Source organism: Strix uralensis, chromosome Z (assembly GCF_047716275.1).
Source record: "Strix uralensis isolate ZFMK-TIS-50842 chromosome Z, bStrUra1, whole genome shotgun sequence".
Taxonomy (NCBI): Eukaryota; Metazoa; Chordata; class Aves; order Strigiformes; family Strigidae; genus Strix; species Strix uralensis.
Window position 1 is genome coordinate 89,055,730 of NC_134012.1, and position 18,973 is coordinate 89,074,702.

The window sequence follows — 18,973 nt, forward strand, 5'->3', positions numbered from 1 at the left end:
TTAGAAAAACCAGGAAAGCTTTAACGCATAGAAAGCCCTTCTTTGAATCATGGACTTCTGCAAGTCTGAAAGTTTGCTTGTTACTTATTTTTACTTTTTACTTAGGCTTAATAAGGGAGTTATCTTTCACTACAAACTTTTTCTGAGTTATATACTTAGAGCATCAGTTATGACAGGAATATGTCAACAGTCAGCACTGCCTGCTTTTTCTTGCTCAGTGATTTCTGAAATGAAATTGGATATTGTCTTGCTTGTTGTGTCAACACACAGCTAGGGAGGAGGTATGGATATCAAACTGCTGCTCTATGTATTTCGTTACGAACAGTGTAAAAGCTGAAATGACTTTATGCAAAATCTGTGTCCTTCAGGATCAATTCTGAGCAAGTAACAGACTAGCTGGAATTCTGGGATTCTCCTTTCTATAAGGGTATTATGCTTTGTGTTTAAAAAATTGAGAAGGTAAGCAAGGAAACGAAATTTAGAGGAATCAAATTAGCCCCATGGGCAGAAAAAAATTTCTGCAGATAGAAGTAAAATTACTTGTGTTGCTTATCATGACAGCTCTTATCAGAACAACCGATGGATGTTATGGCTGGCAGTTTTCACAGAGGGCCTGAGAGTTGATAAGGATTACAGACTTCATGTTCTTGCCTCACACTCTTTTGTAACTCCATTTCTGTTGATGTTCTTGCAAATGACTCACATCACGTTCACTAAGGGCAGATTGTGCCTGTCAAATTCGGTGGCCTTCTGCAACAGGGTTGCAATGCTGATGGATAAGGGAAGAGCAACTGATGTCATTTACTGGAATTGTGCAAAGCATTTGACAGTGTCCCACATGACATCCTTGTCTTTAAATTGGAGAGACATGGATTTGACAGATGGACCACTCAGTGGATAAGGAATGGGCTGGATGGTCGCACTCAAAGAGTTTCAGTTAACAGCTCGATGTCCGCGTGGAGAGCAGTGATGAGTGGTGTTCTTCAGGAGTCACTGTTGGGACTGGCCCTGTTTTACATCTTTGTTGGCAACATGGACAGTGGGATCGAGTGCACCCTCAGCAAGTTTGCCAACAACACCAAGCTGTGGGGTGCGGTCGACACACTGGAGGGAAGGGATGTGCCATCCAGAGGGACCTGGACAGGCTGGAGAGGTGGACCCATGTGAACCTCATGAAGTTCAGCAAGGCCAAGTGCAAGGTCTTGCACATGGGTCAGGGCAATCCCAAGCACAAATACAGGCTGGGTGATGAGTGGATTGAGAGCAGCCCTGCAGAGAAGGACTTGGGAGTATTGGTCGATGGAAAACTGACTGTGAGCCAGCCATGTGTGCTCACAGGCCAGAAAGTCAACTGTATCCTGGGCTGCATCAGGAGAAGCGTGGTGGGCAAATCGAGGGAGGGGATTCTCCCCCTCTGCTCTGCTCTTGTGAGATCCCACCTGGAGTTCTGTGTCCAGCTCTGGGACCCCCAACATAAGACCCCCCTGCTCAAGTGAGTCCAGCAGAGGCCACAAAGATGATCAGGGGGCTGGAGCACCACCCCTGTGAGGACAGGCTGAGAGAGTTGGGGTTGTTCAGCCTGGAGAAGAGAAGGCTCTGGGGAGACCTTATAGTGGCCTTCCAGTACTTAAAGGGGGCTACAGGAACGATGGAGAGGGACTCTTTATCGGGGAGTATAGGGATAGGATGAGGGACAATGGTTTTAAACCGAAAGAGGGTAGATTTAATTAGATGTAAGGAAAAAATTCTTCACTGTGAAGGTGGTGAGACACTGGCACAGGTTGCCCAGAGAAGCTGTGGCTGCCCCCTCCCTGGCAGTGTTCAAGGCCAGGTTGGACGGGGCTTTGAGCAACCTGGTCTAGTGGAAGGTGTCCCTGCCCATGCAGGGGGGTTGGAACTAGATGATCTTTAAGGTTCCTTTCAACCCAAACCATTCTGTGATTCTATGATATGATTCTATATATTCCACCAGTTTTATAACCTTAGTCCATATGTGTCCTCTGCCTCTAATCACTCTGTTGCCCTTTACAAGGACATCTTTGAGAAGCCACGAGCACAACATTGTTGTCAGTCTAAGATGCCATTTTAGCTCTACCGAGAAGAGGGAAAACACGAAACTCCTCATTAAGATTTTGGATTTCCTTTAGTATACCTTTTTTTTTATTTTTTGTATCCCAGTTCTGCAGAGATCCTGTTTACATGAATGAGATTCATAGTTTTAAAGCTCATGTTGTGTAGGATTCAGTCCTTGAGCTGCAAGTACTTTGCGGGCAGGAGCTGCTGTCACTTTTGATCCCTGCCTGGTGTGTATATGTTGATGCTGTACAAGCCAGAGCAATGAGAGCAAATTTCCCCTTTCAAATTACTGAACCCTTTTGTAGGAAGTTATTTAGTTTCTTTGCATTACCAAATGTTTGAATTTCACTTGTTGATAGAAATTCCTCTAATTTTAAACACAGTTCTTTGTATGACACAAGCCAGGTCAACAAAGGAGGAAGGGGAGGAAGAGGGAGAAAGAAATGTATTAGCCAGGGTGTAGAAGACGTATAGTTACCCTGCATTCCTCTGAGACCAAGGGAGAAGCTTTTGTCAGCTCTGTCAGGCACAGGATGAAACTGTCACTCAGCAGAGGCATCTGCAGCACACTGGGATATTGTATTAAAATGGCTTAATAATGGTGCCTTGAAGTCCTTACTGACTGGCGGTTTTAAGGCCCACTGCTTTCCTCAGCAAAGCATTTCAGCTTGCTGAGCATGAACAAATTGCTTTACCACCTGGCTAGACCGGGATCTTGGGATAGACCAAAACCAGAAGACAGCTCCTCTGTTACTGTCCCTCATTGATACGACAGTGGATAATTTTTTTTTTTGGTCAGATAGCTCTGGCTTTGCTGGAGGGTTTCCAGGAATTAATATAAGGGAAGGGATTATATCTGTCTTTGCTTTGACCCTGGTTTCAGTTCTAATTCATCTTCTGTGTACACAACTTACCAAATTTGTGTCCTTTGACTCTCCAAAGCCTAGTTTCAAAATTGCCATTCCCAAGGGCCAGTGTCTGTGAGGCAGGGCACTGTGTGTTTGGCTCTTCTTACCCCATGGATGGAATAGACTAAGGCTGGTCCATTGCAGAAAATCTTGTTTCAGAGACCCACTGATTGCTCTGGCCACAGCTTATCTCTTCACTGTTGCTTCTGTGCACATCTATCCAAGAGCAGCCTGGGTCTGTCTGACCCACCGATGTTATCCCCATTTCATAAGTTGCCAAGCAGGAAGAAGGTCCAGTATTTGAAATGATTTATTAAGTGCCCACAGATAGCTGAAAATAAGCAGTGATGTGACACTTTACTGACATGCAGAAGATCAGAAGCAAACATTTGACCGCTCTCTAAGAGAGGCTGGCAGCAGTGATAAGTAGTTATAAATTATCTCTGAAATCTTAGTCATCAGCTAATGGAAAATTGTTGCTTGTCAGTGTCCTTGGCAATCTCACCCCCAGGTTGCTCCTTTCCCCTCACTAATGACAGTTGGTTTTGCTGGTTTCCCATCCCTTTCTTCATCACAGCTGACAGCCTCATTACTGCTTGACTCAGCAAGCTGGCTGTTAATGTGCCAGCAATGGAGAACGTGGAGGTGAGAGGGCACCAGCCTCCAGCTGCTTCCTAGAAGTCCACAAGTGACATTTATCAGGCCTATGTCACTCTGTTAGCAGTACAACCCTGGCTCTGCTAACTGCTTCTAATTAGGCCATTTCTGTGAAATGCCAGGAAAAGTAAGTGGATGGTGCAGTAAAAACATACTGTCATTCCCTGTGCATTATACTTCAATGTCCTGCTGAAGTATTTTCGGAGAAAGTGTCTTTGTTTTCCTTTCAGCAAACCCCTGTGAGCTCCACTGTCGCCCAATAGATGGCCATTTTTCAGAGAAGATGCTTGATGCAGTTACTGATGGTACTCCTTGCTTTGAAGGAAGGCACAGCCGAGATATCTGTATTAATGGCATGTGTAAGGTATTGGGTATGTTTGCATGTTTCTTTCTCTACAATTTTATTTTATAAAATTATGGGAAAGTGTTTAACACTTTTTTTTTTGAGTATCAAGGCCAAGTACTCCATTTTATCACATATTTAATGATCATGCAAACAAGTTTATAGAAACAGCTTTTCCAAATAGACATGAGTTGTTTCCATCCTTTATAATGAATCTATTAGACTGAGTGGTAATTACTTTGGTACCTTTTAACTCCTCTCTTCTTCCATTATTTTAAAACATCAATTTAAGAAAATGTGTTTGTTTCTGATGAGATATTTTCACAAAGGATTTTAGCTTTAGGATTGTAATTGGGGTCACCACTCTGTTTTTTTAATGAAAATGCAGTTTAACGTTACACATTAGGTAGCAGTTCTGAACTAACTTGTAATAGGGTGAGATGTTTGGACTTGAGGGCAGTAAAAATTATTTTAGTTTACAACAGTAAATTGAATAAAGCTGTACAATGAGATAACAGGCAAACACAGAGTATATGGTTCAATAATGTTTTGTTTATCGAAGAATAAGTATAAAGTTCTCTGCATATTCTGCATGTTGATAGTAGGTTTCCAGGATGTTGTGTGTGTTTGTGCCATTTGAAGATGTGTTCTGTAAATGCTGTAACACCCACAGTCTTAGCATTGGTTTTAATGAATTTCTCATAAATAAAATGAGTACTTTACTTGTAGGGGATGTATTTACAAATTGGTTTATTTCTTCAAACTGGGGATTGGCATCCTGTACCCCCTTGAAGGTACAGGATAGCTTTTTTGCCTTTTTTTTTTTTTTTTTTTTTGCATATTTGGAAACAAAAGCAGGACTTGGTGTCTTGTGGAAACTACATTAGTTTACTGTAGGGAGCTTGGGATTGTATGTCCTAAGTCATTAAATCATACAAAAATGTAACTAGAAGCCAACTGTTTCATCCCTTTACAGAATCATGTTCCTTTTTTGACATTTTTCACAGTCTTTTCTTAAAGACTTGTAGTGATGGAATCTCCAGATTTTTAATAGGTCTTTAGTATACCCTCTCTGAAGACTTCCTACTTTTAGTAGAATGCCAGTGCTTCAGAGAGCAGTAATAAAAGTTTTGTTTTAAGCTTTCCTTCCAGGACATGCATTTGGAAAAGGGAGTTACCAAGAACCTGCTCAAATTCACAGTGAAGAGATCCTGCTTGACTTTGCTAAGAGCCAGAATAGTCCTTTTAACTATGATGGTAGAAGATCTGACCTGGCCTTGAGCAGTTCAAGCTGGATAGGAACACATCTTTAGCATACTGAAATGTGTAGTAAATGTTATATACCATATCAGCGCTTTTGACCTTCACTTGGAAGAGGCCAAGTGCTAAACTCAGAAGGCTGTCTTGGTGATGTTATGCTTTAATTTTCTGATTTCCAGCCCAGAGAGACTGAGATTGCTATGGCTAATTTTAGTTTCCATATGCTTTCTGTATTGAACCTTGCCTGTGACAGTTTAAATTTATACCTCTTTTAGAACTAGCAAAACTTAATTCATCAGAAGTGATAGATCAGGGGTGAAAGGAAAGCTAGTTCTAATTGCAGTTTGTAGATACTAGATATACTTCAGCATTAATAGTGCTGGGGACTCAGGGTCTTTCTAAAAAAATTTCCTTCAAAGTATTGGTCCTATCATAAATACAGTTTTCTCAGCATTTCACATGTTGACTACTGCTTCACATCTTCTGACAAACAGGTTTAGTTGGAGTCAGAATCACAGAGTGAACAACATAATCATGCAGCTGCCACAAGTGAATCCAAATGATGAATAGGTAACCCAGATAGCTCACATCTCTGAAAGACAGTGTGCTTTTATCTGAAATAGGTACCTAGCATAACACTAGAAGCTTTTTCAAATATCTCTGTATAATTCACTAGTATTTTAGTCCAGCTAGTTAAACACTAACACATACATTACAGTCATGGTGAATAAATCTGGAAGTGAATTTAATATAATTAGTCTGGTACATCATTCTTGTACTCTTGTAGCAACATGTTGCTAAAGATGTGAAAAAGTTCACAAAATTAGTGGTGATGTCTGTTAAAGCCCTGTTCTGGCTTTCAGTACTATATCTTGCAAAAGCACATTTGTTCTGAGTACTAAAATAACTCTTCTTTTAGGTCTGAAATGGAGCAAAAAGTTAAAATGGTGAGATGTTGCACATTAGATCCACTGTCCATAGCACTCAGATGTGATTGGTGTGTAGAGCAGCTGTTTTTTAACAACCACGTTCAGACTTTTCCTGGTGGATATGTCAAAACATATAGATAGATTCAATCAATAATTCAGTCTCCTAAATTCATCTGATTTCAGTCTGATTTTGCAGTTTGCCATGGTTTTGTTCAGAGCAATCAGAGAAATTGGTCTTACCTTGATGGCTAAATGTGGATTTTAGCTACCTGAGGTATACTAGATGCTTTCCTAGCCCCCATGGCAAAGCCATAATGTGCATCTTCGAGTGGGAAGTCAATATGGACAGACACTAGCACTGATTCACTTGATCCTTGCAATCGGTCCAATATATGTGTCCTAATTTTTCAGAAGTGGTGTTTATGCCTCAGTGCAGAAGGAAGCCTTACCAGTGAGGTGTTGTTGGAATGGTATTTCTTTGGAACTTTCCTCATCAGTTCAAAGATAAGCTAGAATTGTTAACTCATTTGAGGGCCTGGTGTATAAAAATAGCTGGGTCCTCTCTCAACTTTGTTCTTATACAGAAGAGGAGTTCCCTGAACACATGTAATGCTGTTAAATCACTCAGTGCTGAAACAAGTGACTGCAAAGGGGGATCTCAAAGCTACATACCTGCAGTTGCAACCATGTTTTGTTCCACGTGGTGCTAATAAGTAGATGAGAGATGCAGTCGCCTTAATCCTTTTATTGTGTCTACACCTAGCCTGGCCTTTCTTCATGTACCTTTTTAGACCCCCTCCTGTCTTGATATCTGACTTATAAACAGCTTTGAGTGGAGGGAGTCAACAAGATCTGTCAGTAATTTAATCTCAAATCATCAAGATATACCATGACTAGTTTGCTATTTAACCATGTTGCTCTGCACTTATCCTTTGAGTGCCACTTTTTTCTGTTTATTAAGAAGATCTTTAAAGCACATATCCTATCTTCCTGTGTTTAAATTATACATCACAAGTGCACTCTAATTCTTATTAGAGCAGTCAATCACTCCCTCAGTGTTAAGAGCAAAGATACTACTGCCAGAGTATGTTGTTTGAGCACTGACATATACATGACTGAGGAGTTTGGTTAAATACAAGCCATGGCATCATCTAAAAGTGAAAGGTTACATGGTGTATGCACTGAGAGTGTGCAGACACTGAGCGTAGAGTACCTGGCATCTCTGCTGTTTCCTAGCAAGCATTCATCTTTGAACAAAATTTTAATAGGCTTAAGTGACCATCAGTCATGCAAATCTGTGAGCTGTTCTCTGTGGTAATTCACAAGTGTTATGTTGAGAGACTAACATTGTATTGGAGAATTACACAGCTATGTAGTACTAGGGGGGAAAATGGGTTTTTTCTTTTGCTGAAAAGCAGCTTACACATCTCAGACTTTTCGTAGCAGCTTCACTACCTCTCACTATGGTTCAATCTCCTCCCACTGCTACCCCAACAGGACATTGATTCAGACCCATCTAGACTAATTATAAGAGAAACAGGCACATCAGGACACATTTCTAATAATTCAAGATAATGTCATGGCCAACATGACATGAACATGATTTCTTTATTTGGAGACCAGTGGGGGAGACAAACGGAAGGAAGAGCTTAAAAGCACAATGTAGCATCCACGTAACTGATATCCAGGCAGTACAACCAGGCTGTACCCTTCAGTGGCAGCAAGGACTTTTTGTTATCTGCCCCCCCGCTGCCAATCTGTCACAAAAGTTTCTCCCTCTGGAAGTGGCAAAAGGGTAATATCTCTGGCTGTTTTCCCCTTAGTCACTGAGCAGCAGGAAAGAAATTGTTTCTCCTTCGTGTAGAGCAGCCAGGAAATTCAGGGCATTATTTCTGCCTCTGCACTGTGTGCTGGAACCAGAAATAAAGCTAGTCTCAGGTGCATTAAAAAGGCTCTTGTTGAATGGGGCAATGGCAAAGGGCTGCATAGATAGATGCTAATTTGTGCTGCACATGCTATGGCACACAGTGGTTGCTGTAGCATAGCATGTTTCACTGACAGCAGGTGCACAAGGACATACATGTGCAAAAGAACAGACCCTAATTGCTGCTGATTTTCTTCTTGTTTTATAACCTGCATTTAGTCTCCAGATCTCTTTTAACAAGCAGAAATTTGAGGTACATTATTTAAGGCAGTTTTAGAAAATGTGGCTACTGCATATTGAGAAGAATCAGAAGAATGAGGAAGGCAAGTAAAAGGGAGGAGGAAGAATCCAGGAATTAATCTAATGGATGACAAAAATAATGTGATATTCACTAGAGCAGGAGAGTAAAATATGGCCTGGAAATTAAAGTTCATATAAATGTACTTTGAATGACTGCTGGAGCTGTTTATTATGACACAGAATACACACTTTGTGATGGTCATTAATGGCCTTATAAGATGAGGCCCTGCTGCTAGATATGAAGGTCATTGCACCACCAGCAGCACCCCAGAGCTAGAGAATAAAATGAAAACTTTATTTACTGTGGCACAGTAAATTGGCTGCCCTGCCACAGTTGACTGCAGTGCCTCATCCTCGTGGATCCCTGCACCCCACCCTGCTGCATGTAATAGGTAAGACTGTGATGTCTGATGAGATACAAACTATGTTTCAAATATCAGAGAAGAAACAAAATACAAGCTTCTGTGGTTATAACTGAAGGGGACAAAGGGATTCCCTTCATGTCATAGTGATGTATTTTGATGCCATGCATGTGTTGCTAAAGGAAATGTATAGCCAAGTGTTAAAGATCTGAGCTGATTCTGGCTGAGCTGATACAGAGTACGGCCCACACAGAGACATTAATTGGCACCCCAAAGGCAGGAAAGTGATGATACTGTGGTGTTGCTACTGGATTCATTTGCTAGTGCCAGTGCAGTAGTTCAGGACTAATTTGTTCAGCACTTGGGAATTTTTACTCTACATGGTACTCACAGTGATGTTCATTTCAAGATGTCTGATTGACAGCCTGAACTAGATAAACTACTGCGTGCAGCCACTCAAACAAGCATGAACAGTAGATAAAGATGAACAGAAATCTTTGCAAGAACATGCATTTTCTACCAGAAAATCATATGGCAAAAGTGAGACAATTTGAAGACAAGTAGTTTTTTTTAAAGAAGTTCAAAAGAGAAGCTCCAAAACACTCATTAATAATATTTTATAATAGCAGAACATGATGTGCAAGGTTCCATTTCCAGATTTTCCTCAACTTTCTGTTTAATAGTGAATATATGCATAGAAGAGAAAATAAACTGCAACTTTCAGGACTCCCCAGAGAGGCTGGTTACTTCTCTGGTCTAATAATAAACCTGGTAACAACGACTTTACTAATTGTGTGTAGATGATTAACAAAGTACTAATAGTACAGTAAATATGCCACAGAATGCATCTTTTTAAGAAAATAGCTACACACCTACATCTTTAAATTCTTAGGAAGCGTTAAATATAAACTGCAGTGCATCTGTAGGTAGCAGGTGAAGAGTCAGATCTGAACTCTTGGCAAGATAAAGAAGCATCCTGCACTTATCGCAGTAGCGTCTGTGTACTTTGAATACTTCATTAAATCCATCTTTGGTCAAATAGCTACATGCTTGGAGGCAAAAACCTCCTTAATGTGTGTTTATCTCTGTAACATTCTGTACTGCTTATAAACATGTCCTCGGTGCCAAGATGTGTCAGTGTGAAAGACATTACAAAACCTTCACTTTTTTTAAAGTATTCTTCGCTGAAAGGAGTTAGAAGCTGAGGCTGCTGCAGAACCTTCTGGCATGACCATTGTTTTTCAGAGCAGGTATCAAAGGTGCTGGCTAAGTGTTGGCATTAAGTGATGGATGAGTCTTTTTTTGAATCCTCTGTAAAAATGCAAGTGACATGGTTTAACACCATTTGTAACTTGAGGCTTTTCCTTGCGTCCATTTTTGCAGTTTCTCTAGCTTTTCATTAAATCACTGGCACATAGAGGAAAAGTTCAGGTGTTTCTTGAGCTGAAAATGATGGAAAAATTTTAGAGAATGCAGGAGCCTTTATACCTAGATTAGTCTAATAGATGGATTTTCCTGTCAGAAGCTTACAGCAGCTGATGTACTGAAGGTAAAATAAGATCAGAATCAAGATAGGGGATACCCAGATTTTCATACATCAAGAGGGTCTTAGAGGAGTTGACAGGTATTGCACCTGAAAGCTTATTTTGAGAAAAATTTGCTGAGAAAAACCATACATACCACCAGACTTACGACTATTCATCTCTATCACAGCCCTCCAAATACCTTAGATACTATTAACAACTATTAAGTGCTGGATGTTAGGTCATGTTCTCCAACCTTGCTAGTTTTTAAAGAGATGCAAAAGCCACCCCAAAAACAAATCAAGATTTTGTTGAAGTTTAAAGACATTAATACAGAATTTTTTGTTTGGTCAAGGAAGAAGTTTTGTCCTGACTCAGTATGAATAAATTTTTCTCTCACTTTCTCCCTGTAGCAAGCATGAACTGGAAAATCAGTCTTTACCAGAACTTTATCTTGACTCATTCCTCCATGCTGACAAGCTGGAGAAGCAGCTGTCACGGGTATACAACTTCATGCCTGCTGAGGAGTTTCTTGTAAAAGGGGGTTTGACTGCAGTAGAGGTTCTGCACTGTCTGATGGCCACAGAAGGCTGACACAGAGATTTCAGTTGTTACTGCATTGTATTCCTGGGAATAAGAAAGCAGTTAAAAATCGTAGATGTATTGGCCAGTTCTAGATGTTGAGGCCATCTGGGTGGCACGTTTCCATCTCTGTATGTTTCATGAGGTGGTAGTTTGTTGCTTCTTTGTTTGTTTTTCACCTTCATATAATACACATGAGTTTGACTTAGATATATCAATGTCTACTTTAGTTTGTTTATATAGGATATATACTCTTCCATAGAGGTGATTCGCCCCCTTCTCAGGAGAGGAGAGTACACTGAAGGCAGTGATACATGAGCTCTGAGTATTTCATTGTGGAGGTCACACTTATTCTGAAACTGTTTTTCCTTCTAGACTGTTGGCTGTGATTATGAGATAAATTCCAACGCAACTGAAGACCAGTGTGGAGTTTGCCTGGGAGACGGCTCTGCTTGTCGTACAGTGAAGATGATGTTCAATCAAAGTGAAGGATTTGGTAAAATGGGTTCTTCTTTTAAACTCTTCAGTTAGTGAAGTAATTTCTCTGCATGAGAAGGATTAAGTACTTATTGCAAACTGGGCGATCAATCTGTGTAGGGAATTGTGAGTAGATATTTCACATTGAATCATGCTTCTGCCAGAAAAGATCTGTGATCTGTGCTTTTTAAGTTCACCTTGTCTAATAAAAATTATGTGAGAGACCAACAGGCCCTATGCAAGTTACACAGATAATAATAAACCCCAAAATAACAAATGCATTTACAAAATTAATGTAATTTACCACCTTGGAAAATCTGGACCAAATCTGGACAGTGTGAAGCACCAAAAAAATGCTAGAGTGAGTGGTTTTGCGATTTATTTCTAAGTGTCATAAAGCTGATACCATTGGTTCTGGTGACCATGTGCCACCTCTTCCCCACACAGAACTCTGCACTTCTGGTTGCTCTAAAATTTTCTGTGCAATGCCTCTGGCTTGGAAGGGGAGGGAAGTAACTCCCTGCAGGGTTAAGTGAATCAGCACTTGGAGGACTGAGCCTTTCTTTACTGATGGCTCTGAGACATTCAGGCTTTAAGTTGCCTTGTGTGGAATGAATGGGAGACAGAGTCTAGAAGAGGGAGTGGGAGACTAAAACTGAATGAGAACCATGTTGTGACCTAGAGGTGGAAGAGACAGCCAGGATCAACAGCTTTGAATGGGAAACCAGGACAGGAGGGGGACAGGTGACAAGGCCCTCACTGGAGCATGTGCTTAGAGCAAGGTCTGTGGCTGAAGAAAGAGGCTGGTGCAGAGATGAGACATCTCAAGAGCAATAATTGTTACCATGCTAGTGAGGAGGGAGAAACTGTGGTGAAGGTGTGGCTTTGGCTGGCTGTTGGGTTTGTGTGGTTTTTTCATAAAATAATTCTGATTTGCACAAATATGGTTTGTGCTAATAATTTAAACTTGGTTTGATAAGATTTTCCAAAGTCTGGGGGAAAAGTGATTTTAATGTTTCAGGTTTTTTCCTGTACTTGGATTTGCTTTCCTTCATTCTGTATCCAACAGGGGAACTGTGAAGGTGCCTGCAACCACGCAGCAGTGCAGGTTGTATATGTGTGTGAGACTTACAAAGGAAAATATAGAGCCCTCTCTGCTCCAATACTACTGTAATCAGCCAGCCTCTCATCTTTTGCTTCTGCTACTCTAAAATTCACTCTGCCTTTGACTGAGTGGGGGTTTTCCAAGGCTGCAGATGATGTGAAGTTTATTTTCAAATAACAATTTTACTAAAAAGATCCAGTGCTGTAACACATGGGAGGATAAGTGCCTCTTATTTTAATAAGGAAAAGTGTCAGGAAAGGTAGAGGTTGGTGTGCTCTTCAGCTTTAAAGACAATGTGTGAATCTCGCTGATGTTCACAGGTGTTAAACTAAGAATAGGACAATGGTTTTGTTCACAGTATCTGGCTTCTTTCTGTCTCTGACAAGTACTGTAGTGTTCTGTGTTGCAGTACAGGTTTATGGCAGAGTGACTACTGAACAATTTATGTAAACATAAAGACTTCAGGCTCATAAATTCAGTATAGATAACAAAACTGGACCAAAGCATGCTGCCTGTCACTGGCAAGAAAGATTTGAAGAGTTTTTTCTGTGTTTAATGGCACAGAGAAATACAAAATCAAAGCTAATATATTTTGATTTAAAGCTGTACTTAGAACCTAAGTCCAACAGGGCCTTTCTTGGGTCTGGTGCTGCAGCAATGAGTATTCTGTCTGTAAGTTGACTAAAGTGCCAGGTCAGACTAATGAAATACTAGAAGAGAGTTTTAATAATTCAGCCTTTCACTGCAGGGCATGGGGATCAGTTTTACCTGAAGTCTTCCTGCCTCATGTTCAGATAGAAAAGTTTTAAAATCTGTATTATTACTTGGATTTTTTGTCTTTCCTGTGGATGCAAAATGGGAATACCAGTCCAGGGGCTCCCAACACAGCCGCAGGGATGGCAGCATCATCTGTGTAATGGATTCCGTTAGAGTTTCATGGTGGAAAACAAATCAGAGGTCAGATGTGCCCAAATGGTCTCAGCTGTTGACACTAATATTAGCAAGTACGTGGTCTGCACCTTGTTTTCAGGAGCTTTGTTTGAAAGTCATTTAAGTTGCTTCAGCTGAACTCTTATGGCAGAAAGGTTGCAACATGAGCAGCACATTGAAAAGCAAGGTCTAGGCCTGAGCAAAGAAGTCATAAGCTCTCCTGTTGTGAAGGTAGAAGTCTGCTTTTATTTTGAAGTAGAGTATTTGAAAGTCAAAATCCCTGTTCTTATTCATGTTGTTGTGAACACTCCAAAGAAGCATTATTGTGTACAACAGAACATTTGCAAGGTGTGCAAACTCTTTTGGAAGGAGAAGAAATTGTGCTGCTGAATGAGGAGAAGCATTGGGGTAGGAGAAGGACTGAGGCACAAGGGACAGGGTTTCAGGACTGTGGGAAGTGCAGGGAGTGTGGAATAAATGGATAACAAAAAGGTGGAACAAGGTTGCAAGGACCAGACAAAGGGATCTGCCTGGGAAGGCAACAAGTGTTGGTCAGAAGGATGGGTAATTGTCCTGTCTTCACCTTTTGTGTGTTTAGGAGGAAATTAATTTTCTGACTTTCAGTAGCAAGGGGACAATGCATTTAAATTTGTGAAAATTAGGAAATGAGGCACTGTACAAAAGGGGTGGAGGTGTCTTACTTTGCCAGCCAGAAGGCAAGATTAGGTGCATGTCACTCCTGTGAAGGGCTGAATTTTAGCAAAGTGATGGGCAAACAAGGAAACTGTGGCTGTACTTGCCCTAACCTGGAGGTTTATCCTAGTCCTGTTACCTCCTGAACACTTGACTGGGACTGAATTGACATGTGCCATGGTCTCCCTGCTACCCCTGTTTCCTTTTCATGCAACTGAAGTGGAGACAGAGATCTGCTACATGCCTGAACCTAGCCCCCAGATGGAGTCTGGACATAGCCACGATGCGAATATTGGTCTGAGAGACTGGAAGGTCTCCGTGGATCCTCACTTAGGAGACTGTCTCTAGACTACAATATTTTTTCCCATTACCATCACACACTGCAGTGCTCCCTCTGTTTCATGGAAAGGCTGTATACCTTGACTTGCAAACCCGGTATGCCACCAGGAGCCTGCGCTGTATTCCTTGTAATATTCTTGTGGTAGTGCCTAGGGCCTGGCTTAGAGGAAAACCGTGTCTCAGCAACATGTATTTTTAAGAGAGAATCTCACAGATACTATAAACTGAAGAGCAGGGTGGGAGCTGTTCTGATAAGGAGAAATAGCCAGGTCTGATTATCATCTGATCTGCAATACTCTGCTAATCACCTGAGTGAAATTACTCCTTTCTCACAGCAACGGGAAAAGAGAAACAAGTTCTTCAGTTCTGGTAGGGCTGTGCCTACAACAAGGATTACATGAATTTATTCATGTACTCTTGCCTATGCTAGGAGCATATAGATTTAATTTTAATTAAAAGGGAAAGATTAATAGCATCTGAGAGTTGCCATTTCACAGGTGTGTGGTAGTACCCACAATATAGATGCTCCAGGATTTAATGAGCACAGCATGTAGGTTAGCTGACATTTTGACTGTTATTGAATCTCAGATCTCTAGATCCTTATCAGATGAAACTGTATAACCAGGAACAGTTACATAAACAACATCCACATGATTTTTAAACAAAAATTTATTATGTTGCGTGACAAACTCAAAAGCTTGCTGCTGATTAGCTCTGCTTTCAAAAGCAGATACCATTCACTGGGAATTAGTGTGAGGTTCTTGGAAATCAGGAGATCAAAACCAGGAGGGTCAGGGAGAAGGGAGTGTGATAGATTGACCAAATGGTAACATCTATCATGAGACATTTGCAATACATTTAAAATCAGGTTTATGAGCAACAGCAGGTGATTCAGACAAAAATAATTATACAAAAACTTGAGAGGATACAGATTTTTATGATACAAAAGAAAGAAAATTATGTTTTATTGGTTTTATACTTTGTGCCTTGATCAAATGTTATTCTAATTACATAAAAAAAAAAAAAACCCTACTGGAAAAGGACACCAACATTGCAAAGCCAAGCTGTCAGGACGTAGGACAATTAAGATTTTCCATGCTGTGTTAATTTGGCCCACTTGTGAGTATGCCTTCTAATCAAGTCTTTAGTTACACGATCACACACTGTGTTCATAACATGTCTCCGCTGCACTGAATGAATAGAACATTTGGGAGAATCGTTAGACCTTGGTTACTTATAATAGACCTAGACGGCTGGTTTCCTATAATAGAAGTTATTCAGTAATCGTCTGGATTTTGTTATTCCCTTCACTTATGAAAGACTGAAAAGTTTGGATTTCCACAGTGGTGGAAAAGGTGACATCCAGAAAACTCTCCCTCTTGAACATTAATTACTGGAAAAACATATGTGTAATTATATATTATTAATGAATTAGGAAGGGCCTGAAGTAGATCCTTTTTTGTACTGTAAGCAACATATGACATTAGAACCAATACTTATCACCCCACCAAACTGCTGCAAAGAAAATTCAGATGTTAAAGACTTTGGGGCACTTATTTACCACAGCATGTAGTTGTACAGCATATAAGTACTGGTGGGTAGAAAGTGTTGATACTGAAGAACTCTTAGTATGCCAGCGTGGTTTATCTCACTCATGTGAGTGAGTAATCAAAGGTGATAAGCTTATTTCACAAAAAAGGTGAATGGGATGTGAGTCTCAGAATTTAATTCATGACCTCAGCAGTGTGTGATGAGAACTGGGGAACCACATATGTTCCAGTCTTGAAGTAAACCAGCACAAACTGCAGCTCACATTCCCAGGGCACTTGCTTGTAGAGCTGTCATCCATCCAATTTCTAAAGCTCAGCCAGGAGCAATAGCAGGAAAGCTATTGGAGTTTGTGTTCAAATTTCTATGTGAACTTCCTATTTTTACAATGCAGTATCAACAGCAATATCCGTTCCCTGTAAGGTGAGAAGCACAGAGCCTCATGTCATATACTGCCTGTGGTGCAAACAAAATTCTGTCATAGATGCTCTGGGTTCATTCTTAACACATATACCAAAAATATCTTTTTACAGCTAACTTGTATATATTAAGAGCTGATGAACTTCCTTAAGAAAATCAGTAGTTTATAAAAATGTGTTCAGCAGATCATAGTAATGTGAGGCATTTAAATAACATCCAGTTTTTTTGTAGCAAGGCTATCTATGGGAAACAGTCATGGAGAAATTAAATGACTTAAGGTGCATGGAATCATATACATACCTGTACATTGGTGACAGATGAAAACATATGTTGCAAATAAAAGACCTTTCCCACAACAGACTGTTAACTTACTGGGACTCCCTGGCATTTCTCCAGATTACTCACATTGCAGTGTGCAAGAGCCCTTGGGTATGGTTATGGAGATGTTGATGCTTATCTGTGGAGTAGATTTCCCCTGATGCAGCTCAGAAAATCGTTCACCTCCATATTCCTTCTAAATGTCATTGTCATTGCCTAAACCCAATGCATGTTTGTATATCTCAAGTGATACTGGAAAACCTGGCTTGGAACATCACACTATTAACTAACTGAAATACAAGCTCTGTGATAGCACCTTTCTGTATATTTTTCAAACAAAGCTGGTAATTTAATAATCTTATACATAACTAAAATGCAATAAAATTTTTTTTATTCACCTCCATGATTCTTTGTTTTATCTTAGGATATGTTGATATTGGGCTAATTCCGAAAGGTGCAAGGGGAATCAAAGTCATGGAAGTTGCAGAAGCAGGAAATTTCCTTGCTGTGCGAAGCAAAGACCCAGAAAAATATTACCTGAATGGAGGCTTTATCATCCAGTGGAATGGTGAATACAAAGTGGCAGGCACGATATTTCAGTATGACAGAACAGGGGATCTAGAAAATCTCACTGCTCCAGGACCCACCAATGAATCAATATGGATTCAGGTAAATAGGAAATCACTAGCAGAACCTTCTGGGTTTGGATGGCAGCAGAATGTGCTGGGTCTCTGAAACCGAGGCTGAAAAAATACATAGATTTTTATATAAACCACTCTATTAACATGTTGTCTTGCAAAAATGAGTTGAGCTGTTTTGGAGAGAAATAAACACCTTGCTTGAGAGAGTTGTTCATCTAGTCTGAAAAAAAGATGTCCAGTATCATAGTCTGATGATTATTAAAGGCTAGTATGATCCAGTGCTGCCACTAGGATAGGGATCCTGCCAGCTGTAATTGGTCAGTCCTTTGTCCAAACCTCCTTGTCTCATGTGACAGCTTAGGCCAACACGTGGCTGTGATGTGAACCAGACCCAGATGAAAAGTAACTATTTATCAGAAAAAAGGAGCTGATGTCAGGCTGTGAACAGTGAGAGCTAGGGAATGCTGACAGCAGTGACAACTTACACTGAGCAAGAAAATACAGCATTAGATAGATGGATTAATAGCTTATGGTAAGTGAAATGGATCCATTTAGCATCCACTGAGGTTGCTCCCTTTTGTTTCTTTTATGATGCTTTATAGATTCTAACTTCAATATAACCAGCTTCTGTTAATTCTGCAAAAATAGTTATAAATTGCCCCTTTGTTCTCTGAATATATCTTTCCTGGCTTGTTTGCCTGTGTATCCACCACACAATTAAAAGAAATATTAGGGGTGTTGATGGGAGCCACTTTCACACTTTGAATGTCTGGTGAGAAGGCACATCTAATGGGTGCTCAATCTTCACTGTCGGTAAAAAGGTCAAGGAAACAATTAGGAGGAAGAGTAGAAGTTCATTGCTGAAGTCTTTTATCCTTTGACCATGTTTTTCTTTTCTCCCTCTCATCAGCCAAATTTCTTGAGTGGCTCTTCACAATTGGAATTTTCCTTTTTAATCCAGAAACACTGACAAATAATATTAAACCAGTGTCTGAATAAAGTCTGTAATATTCTGACCTACCAGTTGTTTTGTAACAGCTATTTCAGAAGGGTAGGGAAATTATAATTTATAATGGTGATAGGCAATAGCTCTTAATCAGCAGCACATTTGGCAGTGCCTTGGATGGGCTTTGCATTATCTTTTCTTATTGTCAATAGGATACCAATTATGCTGACCCACTTACTCCCATTTGTGCTTGCAAAACTGAATGGCAAACAACTGTGTCTTAGAAAGATACATGTATGCCATTGTCGGCGTGCAAATGGAATTCTTGCCGGTCTGCTTTTCTGAACTGGTAGTAGGCTCAAAAACAGGCTTGCTTTAAAGCTTGCTGATTCTTCAGTTCTCACACTTAGAAAGCTTTGGGCCAGTAGATTATTAAAATCATAAGTAATTAAATAAACTACACTCTTTTTCCAGCTACTTTTTCAAGAAACTAACCCCGGAATCAAGTATGAATATACTGTACGTAAAGAAGAAAGTCATGAGAATGAGATTGGAGAGCCAGAGTATTTTTGGCAGTATGGAGACTGGACAGCTTGCAGTGTTACCTGTGGAAGAGGTAATTCCTCACTTCCTTTTTCTATTACTGTTTCTCTTCATTACTGGCAAATCTTGTCTTTTAAGTTATCCAGACA

General features: G+C 40.3%; 1 protein-coding gene across 1 annotated transcript in view; it reads left to right on the forward strand.

Moving 5' to 3' along the window:
- The window catches only part of ADAMTS12 (ADAM metallopeptidase with thrombospondin type 1 motif 12), a 172,552-nt gene that overhangs the window by 115,042 nt on the left and 38,537 nt on the right, over positions 1–18,973 (forward strand). The window contains exons 13-16 of the mRNA XM_074855397.1: positions 3,872–4,005; positions 11,240–11,360; positions 17,119–17,363; positions 18,756–18,897. Of these exons, the coding sequence (XP_074711498.1) occupies positions 3,872–4,005; positions 11,240–11,360; positions 17,119–17,363; positions 18,756–18,897 (642 nt within the window). The remainder of the gene's footprint in view (positions 1–3,871; positions 4,006–11,239; positions 11,361–17,118; positions 17,364–18,755; positions 18,898–18,973) is intronic.